Genomic DNA, 22,219 nt, shown 5'->3' on the forward strand with positions numbered 1-22,219 from the left:
GGTGAAAAAAATGGGTTACAAAAATCGCGGGATAAAAATGTAGAAGGAAAAAAAAGAAAATAGCCGATCTACAAGCTCGTAGATCGTCTTGTAGATCGGCTATTTTCAAATAGCCAAAGTATATATATAGGTCTGAAGTGGTTCATGTATTAAAAAAAAAAAAAAAAGATACAAATCTACAAAGTAACAAGTAACTAAAGTTTTCAAATAATTGTAGTGGAGTAAAAGTACAATATTTTCCTCCTGAGATGTAGTGGAGTACCACCAGTACAAGTATTGAAAATGGAAAATACTCCAGTAAAGTAGAAATACCCCAACATTTTACTTAAGTACAGTATTTGAGTACATGTACTTAGTTACTTTCCACCACTGGTTATCAGTAACACATGATGCATCATGCACCTGCCAAGTGTGAAATTGCAACTCTGGAAATTGCCCTTACTGGACTGTTCCCAAACTAGCCAGAGGGTGGTGCTGGTGCTGCTGTAAAATGATTAGATCACTGGTTCCCTGTCGGGACCATAGAGTTAAAAATAAGGTCGGGACCCCTTTGTATGGGTCCCTTTCTTTTTTTGTTTCCTACATTTTGTTTTTAATTATTATTTCAAAACATTTTCAAAAAACATTATCCAAAAAATTATCTTTTTTTCCAAGGAATTTCATGAATAAATAAAATAAAAATCAAAGAAATTCCATAAATTAGAAAACTTAATGTTTAAGAAGTAGTGACAAGCAAGCTCACAACACAGCACGAAGTGACGCGTTGTAGATCTGCTATTCTCACTAGTTTGGGTCCCGGCTCCGGGGCAAACGTCTATAATTTCTCTTTTGGGTCTTGAGCTAAAATGTTTGGGAACCACTGGTTTAGATAATAATAAAAGTTGGCATTTACAGACACACACTTTTTTTTAATTGTGTATTAGACATGTATATATGTTAAGAAATCTTCATACATTAGTTGTGCTTTTTGTATCTTCAGCAAAGCAAATCTATCTAGCTTGATCTGACAACATTTAACAATCCAGAACCGTTTGTTTGTTGTCCAGTAAATGTGTGGTATCTAAAATTATGTGTTATTGTAAGGGAGGGACATTTGAAGAAAGTGCGTTAAGTGATTATGACGTTGGTTCTCAAAGTGGGGTCCGGGGACCCCCAGGGGTCCTTGAGGGAATTCCAGGGGGTCCGCAGCTAAATTATAGATAGTTAGGAACCAAATTGACCGTTATGGGTTTGTAAAATTTTACAATAGAAATTGGGGTCCCATAGATATAAATGCCATTAAATGGGGGTCCGTTAAATGCATGTAAACTGGGGATCCTTGAAATTAAAATGGTTGAAAATCACTGCTGAGGCGTAAAAATCTTCTTTTATGGGGGGGGCCTTGGCATATCTTTTCAAATAATAAGTGTCAATTTGGGGGGTCCTCGACATGAAAAAGTTTGAGAACCACTGATCTATGAGCAATGAAAGTTACGAATTTACACCGGATTATGCCTTTAAAAAATACCAATGAAGTTTTGCCAGGGATTTATCCACGACGTCACTTCCGGAGGGGGGGGGGGGGGTGAGGAATCATCTTGCCTCCCAGTTTTTTTTAGTTGGGAGTTGAGCTGAAAATTATCACCGCAGAGAGAAAAGAAACACAAGGAATTCATTCACCATGGAACTATAAACCAAACCCAAGTCGTTTTACCGAAACCTGGACGATGAAAGCGGACGTGATCTCACTGTGAATCCCTGCCAGAGTCTCTTGTACGTATGTTTATCTTTGTATAAGGAGTTTATACTGTGGATCTACAAGTGTGTCGGTCGGCGGAGCAGCAAGTGTTGTTCCTCACCATCAGCAGTGTTGCCATGTCTGCTTATTATAAGCGACATTGGGCTTGTTTTTTTTCTGTGTAGCTTGTAAATATTGGTAGTTGCGGGCTTGTTTTCTAAAGTGTAGTTGCTTATTTGGGCTCTATTCCTAAAATGTTGTTTAAACCCATTGGTTCTCAAAACATTTTCATGTCAAGGACCCCCCCAAATTAATATGTATTTGTCCCAAATTGTCCTGCAGATCTGAAAATATTTGATGACAAGGGACCCCTCATGCAAGATTTGTATTGTTAGAATCATTTTAACAACTTAAAGCTTGTATGGGGGTCCCATACGAAACATTAATGTTTCAAAAATATTCGAATGTTTTCAATGTTTCATTTTCTTCAAGAGTTCATTTTATTTTATTTATATACATGCTCAGCTCAGTCAGTGGTGGAAAGTAACTAAGTACATTTACTCAAGTACTGTACTTAAGTACAATTTTGAGGTATTTGTACTTTACTTGAGTATTTCCAATTTCCAATACTTTTAATTCTACTCCACTACATCTCAGAGGCAAATATTGTACTTTTACTCCACTACAATTATTTGAAAACTTTAGTTACTAGTTACTTTTCAGATATAAACTATGATATAATGAAACATACATTAACCACTTTAGCCCTATTTTATACCCAGGCTATTTGAAAATAGCCGATCTACAAGCTCACAACGCGTCGCACCGCGACGCGTTGTGAGCTTGTAGATCTGCTATTTTCAAATATTTAGTACTTTTACTTTTGGTACTTTAAGTACATTTTGATGCCAATACTTTTGTACTTTTACTCAAGTACATTTTTAATTCTGGACTTTTACTTGTAACAGAGTATTTTCATATTGCAGTATTGGTACTTTTACTTAAGTAAAGAATTTGAGTACTTCTTCCACCACTGAGCTCAGTATACATACAAGGTTTAAAATGCCTCACATAGCCTATTATAGTCGCTTATTTTTGGCTTGTTTTCATAGACCCGATTGCTGGTTTCTCTCGCTAAACCTGGCAACACCGCTCCCCATCAGCATCACAGGAGCTGCTGCTAGCCTCCCTAAGCTAAAGGGAGCGTTCGTTCTGTCACAACATAATGACCGAGTATCGGCCCAACGTTATGTTTTCCACTGTAGAGCTACATGTTTACCTCTCAGGGGGAGACGTCCCGTGCAGCATAACGTGCGCATTCTTACTTATTAACCAACAACCTGTTGCTTTCTGCTGCGCTGCTGCTCAATCATCTAGTTACACTGTAACAACAGCACACAATATTACATGACAGGGGTTTAAACTCTCCGTCCCCTTAACCGACACTAAAAAGCCAGTTTCATACGGGTTGTAAACGTTTATCTGCTATTGTTCACGAAGCAATAAATGTAAAGTCATCTATTAACAGCCTGTATAAATCCAACATATGGCAGCGTTTGTCACTTTGCTAATGCAGCCTAGTATTTACACAAGGGTGGCCTCCTGTAAGAATGCAATGCTAGATTAATTGTAATAAGGATGGTAAATGCTAGTTTGAGGCCAAAAGGTAACGTAAGGGTACTATAAAGCTATAATATATGACTTTGTTTATTTTTCCAACATGGGAAAATGAACAATTTAGAATTAATCCAAAAAGGTGTTCAGGTCCTCTTTTTTTTTTATTTGGAAGAAATGTGAGGTTGAGTAGTTGACTATAGATGGTCTAGTTATGTTGCTTGCAAATACTATCGTTATTTTCTGACACATAAATGAGTCTCTTAAACCACACACCTGCTTTAAATAATATTTCAGGTTCTTCTTGCTAGTCGGCAATTATTCATTTACTCCACCGCACCCTCCCCATATCTCTCTCACACACACACACACACACACACACACACACACACACACACACACACACACACACACACACACACACACACACACACACTCAGCAGATGTACAAGCTCACTGCGAGCTTGTGCATCTGCTATTTTTTAACATTTTTGAAAAATCTTGAAAGTGTGAGAAGAACTACCTGATTTAGAAGGCATTTGTTCGGCCTCAGGTTTTAATGAGTTAACACACACACAAACCCTCTATGCATTTTCACACACCTGACCTGCTTATCTCTCTTTCTCTCCCACAGGTACAGTAGCGTCGCCCCCCCCCCCTCCCACCACCACCCTCCCCCCTTGCCCCTCGTTCCTCCAGCGCCTGCTCCCCTGACCCTCCTCCACCATGCTGAGTTTCCTGCGCAGGACGCTGGGACGGCGCTCCATCAGGAAGCACGCAGAGAAGGCCCGCCTGCGGGAGGCCCAGCGCGCCACCACCCACATCCCCGCCGCCGGCGACGCCATCTCCGTCATCACCTGCCGCGTTTCCTTGCTGGACGGCACGGACGTCAGCGTGGACCTGCCGGTAAGAGTACAGAAAGAAGAGTAAAGAAACCGCTTTGATTTTGAGTCGTGAACCCCAAGGATTCGCACCGTGTTCCCCCAGCAATCCACAAAGAAAATGAGAGGGACATATCTTGGTTCACTGTCTGGTTGATTCCAGTTATGATACTGGATGATACTGTGTCAGAGAATGCTGCTGTGGCTCAAGTGAAGAATTTAATAAGTCATCCAATCTGGGAACCCAAAAACCTTTGTTTTTGCCTCTGGGGGCACCACCTCCTTTTTTGTGTAGAAACAGAAACTCAGTTTGTCTCCTCCCCTTTCTTAGTCCACTTCCTCCCGGGTGCTTCTGCGTTTATTCCTACGAACAACAACGGTACATGTTTGACGGTGCTGCTAAATAAGTCTTAGATTATTAGTTCTCAACGTTTTTCGTGCCAAGGACCCCCACATTGATATGTATTTGGCCGTGGACCCCCATCTGAAAATGTTTTGTGCCAGGGACCCCCAGAAGAGAAGATATGTGTTAAAAGAAATTCAAAATTATTAAAAGGTCTAAAACATTTTTTAGCAGATATACAAGCTCACAGGCAGCGTGGCACAAAGTGACGCGCTGTGAGTTTGTAGATCTGCTATTTTTGAATAGCCAATGTATAAAGTGGTTAAAAATGTTGTGATGCTACATTAACTACTTTTGCTGGGGAACCCTCCCCCCATGAACCCCTGGGGGTCCCCGGACCCCACTTTTTAGAGAACCACTGGTCTACATTACCGGCCATTCTGTTTAAGAAGGAACCATTGTTATTTTTTTAGAGATCTCAGATTGCACCTGGTTTGGTACTAAATTAGTGGAAATGGCTGGAAAGGTCAGGAATGTAACCTCTTGTCCTGGACTCCTGACCTATCAGCGTTAACTTTGTATATTTATCAAGTGTACCAAAACAAGCAGCGGGCTAACACTGTCGCAACTTATTACACGGCTTGGTTGAATGCTTGATTCTGATTGGTCAATCACTGAATTCAGCTGTGTGTTATTTCTGGATAATGACCGATGGGCTCAATAACAGACCGCTGTCTAATCAAAGCCTCAGAGCACCTACTGCGCTGCTTGAATTTTATGCCATATCCAACATGACAGTCATGTAAACAAACGCACAATATCATGTACAGCTAAACATTGCTCTCAAGAATGTTTTTGAAGCGAGACATAGAAAATGCAGTAACCGAAAATGTATTCTATTTAATCAACGCTTCCTTGTTTTCCGAGGCGACCGCGTTGCGCTGGACGGACGGCCAGCGCAACACTTATGGAATACTTTCATTACCGTAAGCAAGGAAATACTTACTCTGAGGACCCCCTGTTGGAAGACCCATGCTGTTGTAGGCTGTACCCACAGATGTAGTTGTACAGGTCACTGTGTGTAACCTACCATAAGCCCTGTTCAGATATACAAGATTCGCAGGCAATGCGTCAGCATATTTTGATTTTGGTGTTGCGTGAACGTGCGCCGGATTTTGAGTGGTGGCAATCTTGTTTGGGAATTCATGCCTGCTTGGGACCTACAACATTGCAGGCAAAGTCTTTGCGAAAAGCAAGTGTGAACACCGTGCCGGCAGCATCATGATATCGCTTGCATATTCTCAGTGTGTTCAATATTAGTGTTTTTTTTTTTTTACATGAATGGAGAAGTGTTCAACAGTTGAACACTCTGATGATATGCCATTATATCCGTTTTCCAGCAAAGATCTAAATATGAATCTGGCAGTTGGGGGATAAGTTAATTCACGTGAGGTGATAAAGCCACTGGTCTGGTTATGTTTTACTAGTCCAACTCACCGTCTGTGACGGCCCCTCTCTCAATATAAACATATGGTCGCTCGACCGTGAATGGCCATGCTCTCTCTCTCTCTCACTAGCAATACAGAACTGTTGTGGTGGCTGTTATGTCACAGCCGAGCTTAGGTGTGTGTGTGTGTGTGTGTGTGTGGGGACTAGTGCTGTTGATCACCCGTAATTCCATGATCCTCTGCGAATGCCACCTGATCACATGACTGTGACTGTCACGTGACCTGATTGTCACACTGCCAAGTCAACAGAGCGTCGTCATGGTTGCACCCGTCCCCCTCTTCCTCCTTTCATGTTTTTTTTCCCTTTATCTCCTCTGCTTTGTCTTTCCTCTCACTTATGTACAGTATGTCTACTGTATATCAGTGGTTCTCAAAGTTTTTCATGTCAAGGACCCCCAAAGTGATATGTATTTGGCCACGGACTCCCGTCTGAAAATGTTTTTTGCCATGGACCCCCAGAAGAGAAGATTTGTGTTAAAAACGTTTTCAAAATTATTCTAAGGTTTCAATTTTTTTTAAATATTTTTCAAAAAGTTTCAAAAATAGCAGATGTTCAAGCTCGCAGTGTGGCACAAAGTGACACGCTGTGAGCTTGAACAGTATATCTTTCTATTTTTTAAATAGCCAACATATAAATGGATAAAGTGGTTAAAATGATTGTGATGCCACATTAACTACTTTTGCTGGGGGACCCCCTGGAACCCCACCCAAGGACCCCTGGGGGTCCCCAGACTCCACCTTGAGAACCAATGATCTATATGCATCTGTTCTGCCACCCTCTCTGCCTGCTTTTCTTCACACACACACACACACACACACACACACGCAGAGTCGCAGACTACTAGAAAAGAATCACCTCACCTTTACATAGTATTGTGCAAGTGTGTGTGTGTGTGTATATCAAAGATATTGCTGGTTTTGGAATTCCACTGGCATTCCGGCTGTCGAACGTGCCGCATTCCAGTGAGCCAGTTTGCTGCTGGTATTTAACCATTCTCTTGTTCTAAATCTAACATTCTTTGAAGGCTGATTTATACTTCTATTTAAGCCTGATTTACAGTATACTTAGTTACACATTGGTGTTGCCTGCCGTAAACAATAGCAGATATACAAGCTCACAACATGACGCATTGTGAGCTTGTCGATCTGCTATTTACTGAGCGCGATGTCGGCACGCAACTGAGTATAAATCAGGCTTTAGTTGTGCACCGGTGTCACGCATCGACACTAGTAGATCTACAAGCTCACTCGGGCATTCGCTTATGCATTTTTGCATTTTTCTACCTCTACTTTGTAAATCAAGCTGTCCACTGTGTCCAGCAGTTGAAGACGTTTTATATTTCCTAATCAAAAAATATTAAAAGATTAACAGTTTTGAGCTTGTAGATCTGCTACTTTTGAATTTGAATCCTGAAAAGTAACAGTTTTGGACATATATGAGGTTTCCATCCGACAGAGACGATATACAGTATATTTTTTATATAGCCTATCAACAAATCGAATCAACCCTTGCCCTCCAGGGGGTCCCCAAAATTATTTAATATAACCTAACAATCATTTTAACCATATTTTATACTTTGGCTATTCAAAAATAGCAGATTTACAAGTTCATAGGGCGTCACTTCGTGCCGCGCTACGAGCTTGTAGATCTGCTATTTCTTTTTAAATCTTGCGATTTTTTGCAAATCTTTGAATTTTCTTTTTCGTTAAGCAACATTTTTTTTAACACAAATCTTCTCTTCTGGGGTCCCTGGCACAAAACATTTTTAGATGGTGGTCTGCAGCCAAATGCATATGATCAATTTTGGGGTCCTTGACATAAAAGAGTGTGAGAACTACTAGTTCAATGGTTCTCAACCTTTTCAGGCTAAGGCCTAAATAATCATATTGTAGGAGTTGAGGCATTACATTAATGTTTGACTCGGTTCCACAGATAAATATTGTGAAAATAGCCGATCTACAAGCGTTGGGAGGCGTTGTGAGCTTGTAGATCTGCTATTTTCACAACTTTTGCCTCTTTCTTACATTATTTGACAATTTGACCAATGTTTGACCAGTTTTTATAGTATAGTTTGCTGATTACTTTTGATGCAGTAATGGTCTTTTTTTCTTTCTTTCTTTTTTTTTGTTGAAGTATCAAAAAAGTCCTTAAATTGTCACTTAACTCATTCTGTGCCACATGACGTCACGTTTTTTTTTTTTTTTGGAAAAACATGTTCAGAACCCAAGATATGATGATTTGAAGATTTGCTGCTCCATTCACTTCTTGTTTAACTTTTTACTGAAAAAGGCTGTATCTCGGCTCCTAAGCACTTTTTTTTTACAATTAATTTTGGTTGTGGCACTCAGAACCAAAATTCCATAAATAAGCATGGCACTGAAATAGTTAACTGTCATCTGGGAACCCCCCGACCCCCCCCCAAAAAAAAAGAATCATGTGGGGACCCCGACCCACAGAATGAGAACCACTAGTCTAGTTGATCAGCTCAGCATTGAATGGAGCCGAGTGTATGCCTGCTGCACCTCCAGATAGACCTGTGTTGTTGTTATTCACTACTCCTTCCTCTGGAATGTTATCAGCTCTGACTTCTCTCTTTCTCTTTCTCTCTCCCTCTCTCTTTCTCTCTCCCTCTCTGTCTCACTCTCTCTTAACTTGCTCTCTCTTTCACTTCAGTCATGCTCGCTGTTTACCTAAAGAGAGCTTTTGTCTTTGGGGCGACAGCCATCAAACATGTTAAAGGTTCACTTTATAGCAGCGTTAGACATTATCACTGGAATTTATGGGCTTGTTTTCACTAGGTTCTTCTCGCTGTGGTGGTGAATTTATTGTGTCCCATTATGCCTGCGGTGTTAATTGATGTACGTATACTGGCCGCCTTGAGTTCTGTGGTGTTTTTACACTGCCTTCTTCCAGCTCACTGAAATGCTTTATATGAATGCATGAATGTGTTCTTTTATATTACGTCATATCTTTTGACATAAGTTAATTTTTTTAAAAGTTTTATGTCTAGCCTTCACTTGGCCCCTGACCTTACCGGAGCTTTTTACAACCTGTCATTCCACCGTGAAACCCACCCAAGTAGCCTTATGATGTTATCGGCAAGAGAGACCTGCCTCTGATTTGGAAATGTTGCTCTGTTTGAATGCTCTTCTTTTGGTAATGATTACATGTAGGTTTACATCAACTATCTCTGCACAGCCAAGAAACAAATGGAGAGGAGATCAGATCATGACATTACCCCATTTGAACAACGGTCTCGCACAGTGAAAATGGGCAATCTACAAGCTCACAACGTGTCGAAAAAACATTGATAAATTGTGAGCTTGCAACTATTTTTGAAAAGTTACCCCTTATAATGACTTGCCCAAAACTGGGATGAAATTGGTTGAAATTGGTTAAATATGCAACATGAACGTAAACAGCACAGTAAGGCATTATAGATGTCAGTCATCAGTTTTAACGGTTTAATCACTGGTTGTAACTCACTCTTCCCTATGTTCCCCTTTGGTCTAAAGCAGTGGTTCTCAACCAGTGGTCCGGGTACCACCAATGGTCCTTGAGGGGGTTCCGGGTGGTCCCCAGTTAAATGATGGAGAGTTGGTAACCAAATGGACCCTTATAGATCTTTAACTCCTTACGGGCCCATTTGGTTTCATTTTACGCTCTCAAGAGTTAAATCATCGTTAAACATCTGCATTACTTCATTAAAGAATTGTTATTTTGATCAACGTTTGCCTCTCCTATGGTAACAACATCAATACAGCATGGAATTGTGGACAAAATCTTATCCAATAACAACGAAATATTCTAAGTCTTGGGTCTGAGAGGCTAAATCAAATGGTGGTCCGTGGCTCAAATGCCGAAGAAATAATGGACCTTGATATGAAAAAGCCACTGGTCTAAAGCAATAACAAATGTACAACTGTTGTCCTCGAGTTTGTATTCCTTGTTTCTAGTGCTTCAGTTGGTTGGTCTGTCATGCCTGTACATTGAGTTAACAGCCTGCTCTGAACTACTGTGCTGTTAGCAGCATTGTTGGGTCTTTATTAAAACTTGGCTCTGGGGTTGTTTTTGCTTCCCTGAGCTTTTAGAGGTGGGTTTACCTAATGTGTCAGCAGCAGTACAGAAGAGGCCTGAAGAGGCTTAGTTTAATATAGCATCACAATCATTTTAACCTTTATTTTATTCTTTGGCTATTCAAAAATAGCAGATATACAAGCTCATAGTGCGTCACTTTGTTTTGTGCTATGAGCTTGTAGATCTGCTATTTTGTGCAAATATTTGTGCAAATATTTGAATATATATATATATATATATATATATATATATATATATATATATATATATATATATATATATATATATATATATATATATATATATATATATATAAGCAATTTTTATAAGAGTTCCCTGGAACAAAATATTTTGAGATGGGTGTCGGCATAATTCTTGGGTTCCTTGACATGAAAAAGTTTGAGCACCACTGATATAGCAACATAAGGTTTTCAGAAAACTGAAGACATTTTTGAATCGGCCTCAGGTCTTAAGAGTTAAGAGCCAGATGTGTCAAAGCCTCCCTGTTTGCGATGTGTGAGTGTGTTGTGTGGGAGACATCTTTAACATGCTAAAACATTAAGCCATGATGAAACCATGATCCAACTAGAGAATCTCAGATGTACTGTGTATTTCTCTCTCATCACGTAGCAATGCAAACTAAAAACAGTGATTAGGGAAGCAGCTTTGCGCCTAATTAGTACAAATAATTAGTTGCCTTGTTGTTTTTGTCCGCCCCTTGGGGACGTGTGTGTGTGTGTGTGTGTGTGTGTTCTCATCTTCCTTGTTGTAGAAGAGCATGAACACAGTGGCAGACTAGGACCTCTGAAGCAGAAAGAGATGATGAAGTGTTTTGGGATCCACTGCAGGGCTTTAGCCTTTTTAAGCCTCCAGCTTCTACTATCTCTGTCTCTGACACACTTATCATATAAACACATATAAATGTGTTTATATGATAGGTGTGTGTGTGTAATGTTTTTCCTCTTTTATGACTCTGAACTGTTGAGTACAAACAGAGCGATTGTTTAACCCATTAAGGCCCATTGCGTTCTCACTTTTTATTCTCCGTTTAGACGAGGCGCAACAGTGATTGAACACTGTAGTGTGCATGCCAGGTGGGCTAGCTGGCGGTGACACACTGCCAGATAGACCAGTCACGCATGCGTAGAACCACTTCCGTTCTACTTCCTATCACAGCTGTTTGTTTACATACACCAATGCAGCGTGGTTCTACGGCTCTGCACCAATGTTCATTTAACCTTTTATTTAAGATTCTCGGAGAGATCATTGAGGGAGACCCTCATTTACAATGATGCCGAGAGTACACATATATATATATATATATATATATATATATATATATATATATATATATATATATATATATATATATATATATATATATATATATATAACACAGAAGAACAACATGTAATAGTAGTATACGGGACGTGAGCCGATGTAAGCCATGACATCACACGTTTTGCGGATTCCCCCGTGTTGCCCGTTCACATGGATATGCGAGGCGGAGCGTTTTCAAAGATTTCCACTCTGGAAGGGGGTTTCACTTTGTTGCGGTTTCAACCCCCGATAACACTGTTGCCGTCTAAACGCAACACAACAGTTTTCAGAAAATCTTATGTTGCTTTATCAGTGCTGCTCAAACCTTTTCATGTCAAGGACCCCCAAAATCATATGTATTTGGCCGCCGACCCCCATCCAGAAGAACATTTTTGAGTTAAAAATATATATATATATATTCAAAGATTTACCAAAAATGTAAAAAAAAATGTTTATAGCCAAAGTATAAAATATGGTTAAAGTGGTTAAAATGATTGTGACGCTATATTAACTAATTTGGCTGGGGACCCCCTGCTAACCCCCCAAGGACCCCTGGGGGGTCCCTGGACCCCACTTTGAGAACTGCTGTAGGAAACGGCAATGGCACACACAGCTGGTGCTGCGGTACAGATTGTTGCAGCGTGTACTTTGGGGTTAAATAGCCCTAACGTTCCACTATTTAAGGCTCCATAATGGCAGCGTCTTGTGAAAGATGTTCAAGTGGTTGTAAATAATTGGAAGAGAGACTGGATCTGAATGAAGCTCCTTGACATGTTTTACTGGGCTGGCCATACTACTGTGTGTGTGTGTGTGTGTGTGTGTGTGTGTGTGTGTGTGTGTGTGTGTGTGTGTGTGTGTGTGTGTGTGTGTTTGCATGCACAACGTATGTGTGTGTGGTATGTGTGGCCACCCAAGGTTGTTTCCTAGGGAGACCTCAGTGAGTCAGTAGCCATGCTAATGCAGTAATACACACACACACACACACACACACACACACACACACACACACACACACACACACACACACACACACACACACACACACACACACACACACACACACACACAGCCTTGTGATTCACTTACACTCACAAGTCTAAAAGATCCGTCACAACCATATCTCTTTCTTTGGTTCTTTGGTAGAGTATGGGAGCATTATAAAAAGGCAGGCATTCAGCCTTGTATCTGATGAGTAACTGAGATGGTTCATTCAACCTCGAGGCCTGTTATTGTATGAATCACCTTGTTGTCCGTTTGCTGAATCATAATAACAAGAATCTTCTCTTTGTGTGTAGTAGAGCAGTGGTTCTCAAAGTGGGGTCCTTGGGGTGGGGGCAGCAAAATTAGTTAATGTAGCATCACTATCATTTTAACGGCTTTATCTGCTATTTTTGAAAATATCTGAAAAAATATTGTTTTGTTTGAAAAACTTTGAATATTTTTTCATTTACTTTTTTACATAAATCTTCTCTTCTGGTGGTCCCTGGCAAAGCGGATTTTCCAATGGGGGCCCGCGGCCAAATACATATCAATTTTGGGGTCCTTGCCATGAAAAGGTTTGAGAACTAACTGTTGTAGAGTGCAGCCATCGTGTCCTGCGTAGACAACGCGGTTTGAGCTTGTTGATATGCTACTTTTAGCAAAAAAAAATAAAAAATGGAATCCTTAAAAGTAACAGTTTTGGACAACTACATGTCTCCTTCGATACACAGGGAGTGGCCAGCTTGCTTCTTTTCAGGAGTTTTTCACCAGGAGGGTGTAACGCCATGCAGAGGAACACGCTGTCCCTCCCTTGGTCCCCCCACTCCCTGTTGAACAGGCTCCCTGTCCTACCCAACCTGTAGGCTGGACGGTATCTGTTGTTAACAGTGGTTCTGAACCTGTGTGTCGGGTCGGGATTTTGGCGGGGGGGGGGGGGGGGGTCCCAAGATCAAAGTCCATTACTGCGTCAAAAGTAAGAAAGAGGCTGTGAAAATATGTGAGCTTGTAGATCACCTATTTTGACCACTTATCTGTGGAAACGAGTCAAACAAAATGTACAACTCCTGGGTCCCAGGAGTTGTACCAGTTCAAATATGACTATTTTGGGGGGTCGCGGCCTGAAAAGTTTGAGAACCAATGAGTTACAAGACGGCATGGTACAGTAGAACTAGCCCAGTGCAGTCTTTATTCTATAGTAACAGTTGTTGTAAAACACACACTCTCAGCTAAAACAGCCAATGGATTACTTGAAAATGTAGCCTGAACCCACTAACATTAAGACAGACGGAGCAGGTTGTCTTGCTGCAAACCCTCTGGTGAATAATGCTACAGTGTAACAAGGCTTTAGGTGACACACACACACACACACACACACACACACACACACACACACACACACACACACACACACACACACACACACACACACACACACACACACACACACACACACAATGACCCCTTTGTATGCTCTCTCCCAGGCTACTGTAGGGCTGCGGGATGCTTTGTCAGCTATGCCAACTAGCATGGGGCCTGCTACCCAGGAGCTCTGTGTGTGTGTGTGTGGACACAGGAGGTTGTAGAACACCCACTACCATCCACTCATCTATCACAGTTGGCTTCTGCAGTGTTTAGGTGGAGGAGCAGTCAGCAGGGAATGGGGTGTGTGTGTGTGTGTGTGTGTGTGTGTGCAGAACCTAGGGCCCGTTGAGACTCTGCGCTGTAAATCAAATCGACCCTTACAGGTCGATTTGGTTCCATTTTTGCCCTCAGAGTTAAATTAACACTGAGGATTTGACTGTGCCGTTCTAAAGTAGTGCATTTGTAACTTTGGCACAGCCCTTTTAAAGCCCTCTAATGCAAAGGAAAGAAACCATTAAAACTCACTTAAAGAGTGAATAAAGTCAGGTAGTCACATCACATTCTCATAAAAACCCATGGGTGGGCTGCCTTTGAGCTCACCCCACATTAGTTCTCAAAGTGGGGGGGGGGGGGGGTTCCAGGGGGTCCCCAGCAAAAGTAGTTAATATAGTAAACAAACCTTGCATGCAAACTCCCTGGAAGCCAAAGAAGAGCCTAGCCCCTTTTCCAAATATATATCAATTTGCGGGTCCTTGACACAAAAACGTTCGAGAACCACTGGTGTAGAGAGGCCTGCAACAGAGAAAAATATATTTGAAAATGTTGCCCCATTTTAGTGATGCTGTGCAAAGACAAGGAGCTGTAAAGACATCTGTAGAGAGGGAGGGAAGAGAAGAGAAGAGGGCAGCAGGAGCATGGATCTTAGTTAACCACTTGTCCTGCCGTGTATAGTGGCGAGGCCCAGTGCGCCAGATGGTCACATGACCCAGACAGCCACTAGACTTCTCTGCGCTCTGCTGCCGCCACCGTCGTCTGGGGCACTTCAGCCCCTGTTACCACGGCAACCCCTGCCGCTGTGCTTGGCACTGGGGGCTTGTGGATGTCTGAGGCCTGTGAGAGTGTGTGTGTGTGTGTTTGAGAGAGAGAGAGAGAGAGAGAGACGGAGAGCACATGAGAGCTCCCAGCGCTGAGCGCAGTCCAAGCGGAGACTGGTACGGCAGTTTCCCACACAGAGGAAACGCCCTGTCAAACTTGAATCACTTCAAGACTTTCCCCTCCTGTCACCTCCTATCTCCATATTTTAACTTTTTTTGTGTTTTTTCTTAAAGGGATAGTTCACCCCAAAATGTTTTTTTTCTCTGTCGATTAGTCACCCCATGGAGACTTGAATCCATGGAGATGTTTTTGTTTTTGTCGCATTCCTAAGCCAATAATTTGATGACCGGCAGTGGTTCCGGTAGGAGACACAAAGAGTCTCTTTTGTGTCTCCTACCGGAACCGCTGCCTACCGCTCATCAAATCATTGGCTTACGAAAGCGACAAAAACAAAAACTTCTCCATGGATTCAAGTCTCCATGGGGTGACTAATCGATAGGAAAAAAATATTTTTTTTGGGTGAACTATCCCTTTAAATTAACGCCTGCTATCTACTACTTTTGCCGTTTTTGAATTTGAATCCTGAAAAGTAAGTTTTGGACATATGAGGTTTCCACCCGACGGAGACAATTTCAACTACTGTACGAGCCTACTTTCACTCTCGGTCGTTTTCACATCACCAGGCATTTCACAGTTTTCCATGGCTGGCTGGAGGTGCTTCTGTTTGATGACATGACACACGTATAGCGGCATGAGCTGCACTCTTGGTGCATTTTTCTGGGAACAGAGATACAGTACATACATAACATACAGATATAGAGACAAACTATTGTTCTATGGCTTGGTACTAGTACAGCCATGCCGTAAAAACCCTGTTACTCTAGGTACGGTACGGTACAGTAAATGTATTTATAGAGCGCCTTTCAAAACAAATGTTACAAGGTGCTGTACAATAACTAAGCTAAAAATAAAATGAGAACATCACATTGAAATAGAGCAACAATAAAAAATAATTTACAAACAGAGCAGCGAAACAGTACATAGAAATCAACAATACATAGAAATAAACAATATTCCAAACCAAAATGTTTGCGAAATAAATGAGTTTTTAGTAGCATTTTAAAGGCATCGACTGACTCAGCATTTTTTAAGGACAGTGGTATGTCATTCCAGAGAGTAGCTGCTCTATCTATACCTTTTGTTTTCAGCCTGGTTTTAGGGACAGTGAGAAGGCCTTTGTCTGAAGACCTACGTAATCTCACATTGACCTTGGGGGTGCTGTAGTTCGGTTAAATAATTTGGGGCCAGCCCATGGAGAGCTTTATAGGTGATTTATGAGTCATTTGTTAGCCAATGTAATGCAGCAAGCACAGGTGTGATTTGTGACCTTCTATAAGTATTGGTTAACAGTCTAGCCACCGCATTCTGCACTAGCTGGAGGAGGCGTTGTGTAGAAGAGGAGCGTCTAGTGCAGTGTTTCTCAAACTTTCTTCGTGCCAAGGACCCCCAAAAGCCCAAATTGTATTTGGCCACGGACCCTCATCTGAAAAGGTTTTGTGCCAGGGACCCCCAGAAGAGGAGATTTATTATATATAGATATTTTTTAGAAATCTTAAAAAAAAACTAGCAGATGCACAAGCTCGCAGTGCGGCACGAACTGACACACTGTGAGCTTGTAGATCTGCTATTTTTGAATAGCCAACGTATAGATGGATAAAGTGGTTCGAATGATTGCGACGCTGTATTAACACGTTTTTGCTGGGGGACCCCCTGGAATCTCCCCAAAGGACCCCTGGGGGTTCTCCCACTTTGAGAACCACTGCTCTAGTGAAAATGTCAAAAACAAAAATTGTCCCGTTTTTTGTATCTTCTCAGAAAAAAGCCAAAGGCGAGGAGCTGTTTGAGCAGATCATGTACCACCTGGACATCGTGGAGAAGGACTACTTTGGACTGCGCTTCATGGACTCTGCACAAGTACCGGTAAGGAATAGGCCTTTTATTACAGAATTGTCTAATCCAGTGGTTTTCAACCAGTGGTCCGGGGACCACCAGTGGTCCTTGAGGTGAGTACCAGGGGGGGTCCCCAGCGAAATTAGTTAACATAGCGTCACAATCATTTTAACCGCTTAGCTTTGGCTATTCAAAAATAGCAGATATACAAGCTCATAGCGCGGCACCGAGTGCCGCGCTATGAGCTTGTAGATCTGCTATTTTTGAAAAACCTTGAAAAAGTGTGCATATCGTTGAATATTTATATATTTTTAAAGCAACTGATATCTTTGCTTCTGGCGGTCCCTGGCACAAAACATTTTCAAATGGTGGTCCCGCAGCCAAATGTATAACAATTTAGGGGTCCTTGGCATGAAAAAAGTTTGAAAACCACTGGTCTAATCGCAATTATTTGAGATGATCGCAAATTATTTAGCATGCTGCAAAATCGTTCCCATGTTGAGGGAAGCCGGTCAGGGTGGGTGATAATAGTCACTGCACATACTCCTACGGGCTGGGGGCAGCACCTGTCAGCGGGGAGTGTTGGGTGGGAGGAGTGGGACGAAGGCACTACTATGCTCCGGGAGTCAGCCTCCGCTATGGAAGGGCAGAAGGAAAAAACGCTTCCAAGTTGTGGCGTCCGCCAGAGTCCCAGTTATATCACACTGATAGTCTGTGAGGGCTGTGGAAGGAGGGAGGAGAGCTGGACTGATGAAAAAGGTGACGTGAGGGAGCAAGTTAGAAAATGAGGGAGTGATTGAAGAAGACGTTTGAGGAGAGAGAGAGAGAGAGAGAGAGAGAGAGAGAGAGAGGGAGAAAGAAAGAGAGGACAGTTGTAGCTAGTGAATGAGGGAGAATGCATGCAGCAGCCGATCTACAGTACAAGCTCTGCGACGTGTTGTGAGCTTGTAGATCGGCTATTAGTTATTTTAAGATTAAAGAGTATTTGAAGTGGTCAAACTAGCAATAGAATACATGTTCAGAATCAGAAGCATCTTCCATAAAACAGGAATGGTCTCAGAAATGTCGTAAAAGCCACAGGTTAAAGCCTCAGTCTGTGATTTCTGTCTTCTTTCCTGTATGTAGAACAGCACCAACATAGGTTTAGAAGGACAATGGCTAAATATTATTACATTTTCAGTCATGAGATTGTATGTAGCTTCATTCCATGAGAATGAGACAGGCAGGTATAGACGGAGGGACACGGCAAGTAAAGCAGGGGAGGAGAGGCCACAAGATGGAGGGAGAGACGGAGGGAGGGGAGGGGAGGGGAGGGCTGCAGTAAGGAATGTGGGGGAGAGAGTCAGAATTCTGCGACAGCCCTTCCGTTCCTACACACACACACACACACACACACACACACACACTCCTTGACATTGTTCATGCCTCACAGAGCCTGAGCTTCCAAAGCAAGAGTTACAACACAGAAAAATAACTTTCTCCAAGCTCATTGACCGTCTTTTAGTAGATTTGGATTAAAGAAATGTGTTTATTATGTATTTGTGTAGGGTGTGTGTGTGTGCACTTGATCAGGACTAGATCTTGTTATAAAATATATAATGCTTTTCAACACTGAAATGAGTGTCTCTGATTAATATGTACTGTATCTCTGCATGGTCTGTATTGCGTTTGCTAAATTAATTCTCATGAATGAATTTTATCACGCTCGTCTTGTTTCAGCATTGGCTGGATGTCACGAAAAGCATCAAAAAGCAAGTCAAAAGTAAGTGTACCATCTCCTGCCACTCTCTCTCTGTTGTAATTGTATCTTGAGCGACAACTTCAACTTATGTGCTATGTCTGTACTGTATGTGTGCTGTTACTATACGTGCTTGTCTGTGTTCTATCTGCCAGTTTATTCAACATTCATTATGGGCTGTCATGATTACAAATTTAAGTTGACAATTACGGTAATTTTCACTCAAATAATTGCGATTAACGATTTAATTGTGTGTTTGGCGTTGAACATATGATAATCAAAAATTGCACAGGGCAGATATGACAAATAACTGAAATATACAAAGACATAATTGACATATTTATTAATTTTATTAATTAAAAGCTTACAACGCGTCACTTTGTGACGCGTTGTAAGCTTATCTGCTATTTCTGCTTTTTTTCAACATTTTTCAACATGGAAACGATTATGACAATTATGCAAAAATAATTGCGATTATCTCAAATAATTGCGATGAGAGGATTATGTAATAATTGTGACAGGCCTACATTCAATACAGTGATTGATTTAAGTTAAACGTAATGACCTCCCTATTGATGACCTCTGCCCATATCGTTACTCACGTAGGATTTATGTGTGCATTTCTGTTTTGTACTGACATAGCATTTGTCCATCCATTTGTCTTTTTTGTTAGTCGGCCCACCATACTGCCTACACATGAGAGTCAAGTTCTATTCCTCAGAACCCAACAACCTGCACGAGGAGCTCACCAGGTAGGAATGGACACACACACACACACACACACACACACACACACACACACACACACACACACACACACACACACACACACACACACACGACACACACACACACACACACACACACACACACACACACACACACACACACACACGACACACACACACACACACACAAACACAAACTGTCCCACTCATAGACTAAAATGAACACACACTTACTAACTACACTCAAGTATGTATGCATATCTTTGCTGTCTGGCAGAAACCTTTTTCGTAAATTAATGCCCTACTTGATCATACTACAGCGTCACACAAAAGTATCAAAAATGGCAGATCTACAAGCTCAAAGCGCGTCGCTTCGCACCGCGTTTTGAGCTTGTCGATCTGCTATTTTTGATACTTTTGAATTTGAATCCTGAAAAGTAACAGTTTTGGACATATGAAATTTCCACCCGACAGAGACGATGTATGTATACATACATATAGCTACGTATGCACACATATATGCGTTTTCTCTCTGCCTCTCTCACGTGCACACACTGTTTAAAACCTCAGAGCAATTGGTGGTGGTAAAGCATTCTTTTCCTGTTGTTGACATGGGGTCTAGGACTAAAGCTAATCTCATAAACCTTGAAGAAAGTCCTGTTTTTATTGGGTCTTCTGCTGAAAGGAAAAAAATAATGTTATATAAATAAATAAATAAATGCTGTGAGTGAGGTCTGTATTTAGCTCTTTATATTGAAGATATGCCGGTGCTTTGGCTTAGAAACAGTATTTGGAACAGAGCAGTTTCTCTTTTTCACCGAAGGGTTGCTTCCATCCATTATATTTCAGTTGATTATGTTAATGTTTCATTGCTTGAATGTATCTTAACGTGACCTTTCTCTTATGGCAGATACCTGTTCGTATTACAGCTAAAGCAAGACCTCCTCAGCGGCAAGTAAGTACAGTAGGTGGGGGGTCCCCAGATGATTAGCTTAATGTGCAACATTGTTTTCTCACTCAACAGTAAACAAATCAACCGTCAGTATAAGTGTATACAGGGTATCTGCACATTTCTAAAGTTCAAATTTAAAGGAGCTACACCATGAATTTAAAAAAAATATTTGATATTTAATATCATATGGTGTATGTCCCTCAAACCTTTTTCAAAAGGTTTGAGCCTAAATCATCACTCAGATATACGTACTCATCCCAAGTCAATTGTCTCTGGCTTATACAGCACTTTCAGCTGCAATACCAAAACGTCCTCTTGTGCAGGGGGGGGCTACTGAGCAATTCTGTCTGTTAATAAAAAAAAAAAATTAAAAAAATTATAAAAAAAAAAATCTGCATAAAAAGAAGCATCTAAGAAAAATACAAAATAAAAAAAAAAACACTTTGAACATTTTTGAACAATTCCACCAAGTGTTTGAGGTGCCTGTTTCACCCACTTCCGGGGGGCGGAGCCAAAATCCGAGCCCGAAGTATTTGTTCGTAGACCCCCACTTAGGGGGGGTAGAAAAAGTTTCGGAGCGATTCGGGCACTTTTCATTTAACATTGGGTTTGCCATCATTAATGTTTGTGACATCATAAACATTTCCATTCTGAGATCGCCTGTTCAGACACGCCCATTCTGGAAATCCATGAAATGAGAAGGAATGACTGAATTAAAAAAAAAATCATTTTTTTGGGTACAAGAGACACTGGGGACCCCAAAAAATACAAAAAACCAAGAAAAAAGTGATTTTCATGGTGTAGACCCTTTAAGGACTTTAAAGACCTTTTTTTTATACCAAATGGGCCAAATTGACAAATACTCTATAAGAAAGAGGCAAACATTGTGAAAATAGACGATCTACAAGCTCACAACACCTCACAGTGCGAGGCGTTGTGAGCTTGTAGTTTGTCTATTTTCACAATTATGTATCCGTGGAAGCAAGTCAAACTAAATCTAATGCCTGCAATTCCAAGTGCTTGCTTGGTGGGGGGTGCCCAGTTCAAATGTGATTATTTTGGGTTTTCACGGCCTGAAAAGTTTGGGAACCCTTGCTGTAGAAGTTCAGCATTAACTCTGGTTGTATTCATTTTCTTGACATCAGCTTACTAAGCCAACCCCATCGTTTCAATATCATACTGTATGTGACCACATCTGTTGCATCACTGGACAGTGCCCCACACTACTGTAACAGTGGAGCCTTACACAACGCGTCACATTCGTGACGTGTTGTGAGCTTGTAGATCTGCTATAGTATTTACTGACCGGCACACAACTAAGTATAACTGAGACTTTAGTGTTTTTGCATTGTCATGGTTGTTTGTCTGACTGACTTGTCTTTGTGTGTTCAGGTTAGAATGTCCATTTGAGACGGCAGTGGAGCTGGCTGCCTTCTCACTGCAGGGTAAGACGCACGCACGCACGCACGCACGCACACACAGGGCTGATATAGCTTATTAAACTCTGTCTGCTTATTATCACTCCTCTCACCAAGGGAAAAAAGGACTGGGTATATGTGGTAAGATTCAAAAGCTTCTTCTGTCTTTGAATCCATATCTAAGGTTCAGAGGCCAATTTCTGATGTGTCACTAAATGGGCAATTTGCTTTAATGTTGTTTGAGTCCTAGGTAAGGACAACATTTCCCCATCTTGGATCTATGATTAAATAAGGACAACATTTCCCCAACTTGGATCTACGATTAAATAAAGAAAAAGTTTTAATACTTGCAATATTGAGGTTTCTGGAGCTATTTCTAGCCTCCAGTGATTCAATTCTTCATTGCTAACTAAATTCTGCTACAAAGCAATATTGGCCAACTATGGGGTTGGAATTGTATTTGTTCCCCGGCAACGTTAAGCCTGATTTATACTTGGCTGTGCGTCAGTGTCGCGTGCCGAAAAATGGCAGATC

At 41.3% G+C, this 22,219-nt stretch overlaps 1 protein-coding gene across 2 annotated transcripts in view; it reads left to right on the forward strand.

Annotated features, from left to right (window-relative positions):
* The first annotated feature begins 1,605 nt into the window (after window positions 1–1,605).
* The window catches only part of epb41l5 (erythrocyte membrane protein band 4.1 like 5), a 62,540-nt gene continuing 41,926 nt past the window's right edge, over window positions 1,606–22,219 (forward strand). For both annotated transcript variants that reach the window (XM_080456589.1, XM_080456590.1), the window contains exons 1-7: window positions 1,606–1,752; window positions 3,966–4,237; window positions 16,775–16,879; window positions 18,569–18,611; window positions 19,261–19,339; window positions 20,226–20,270; window positions 21,660–21,712. In XM_080456589.1, the coding sequence (XP_080312715.1) occupies window positions 4,058–4,237; window positions 16,775–16,879; window positions 18,569–18,611; window positions 19,261–19,339; window positions 20,226–20,270; window positions 21,660–21,712 (505 nt within the window). In that variant the 5' untranslated portion in view covers window positions 1,606–1,752; window positions 3,966–4,057. The remainder of the gene's footprint in view (window positions 1,753–3,965; window positions 4,238–16,774; window positions 16,880–18,568; window positions 18,612–19,260; window positions 19,340–20,225; window positions 20,271–21,659; window positions 21,713–22,219) is intronic.

Source organism: Gymnoscopelus braueri (assembly GCF_963280865.1).
Source record: "Gymnoscopelus braueri genome assembly, chromosome: 18".
In the NCBI taxonomy this organism is placed as follows: domain Eukaryota; kingdom Metazoa; phylum Chordata; class Actinopteri; order Myctophiformes; family Myctophidae; genus Gymnoscopelus; species Gymnoscopelus braueri.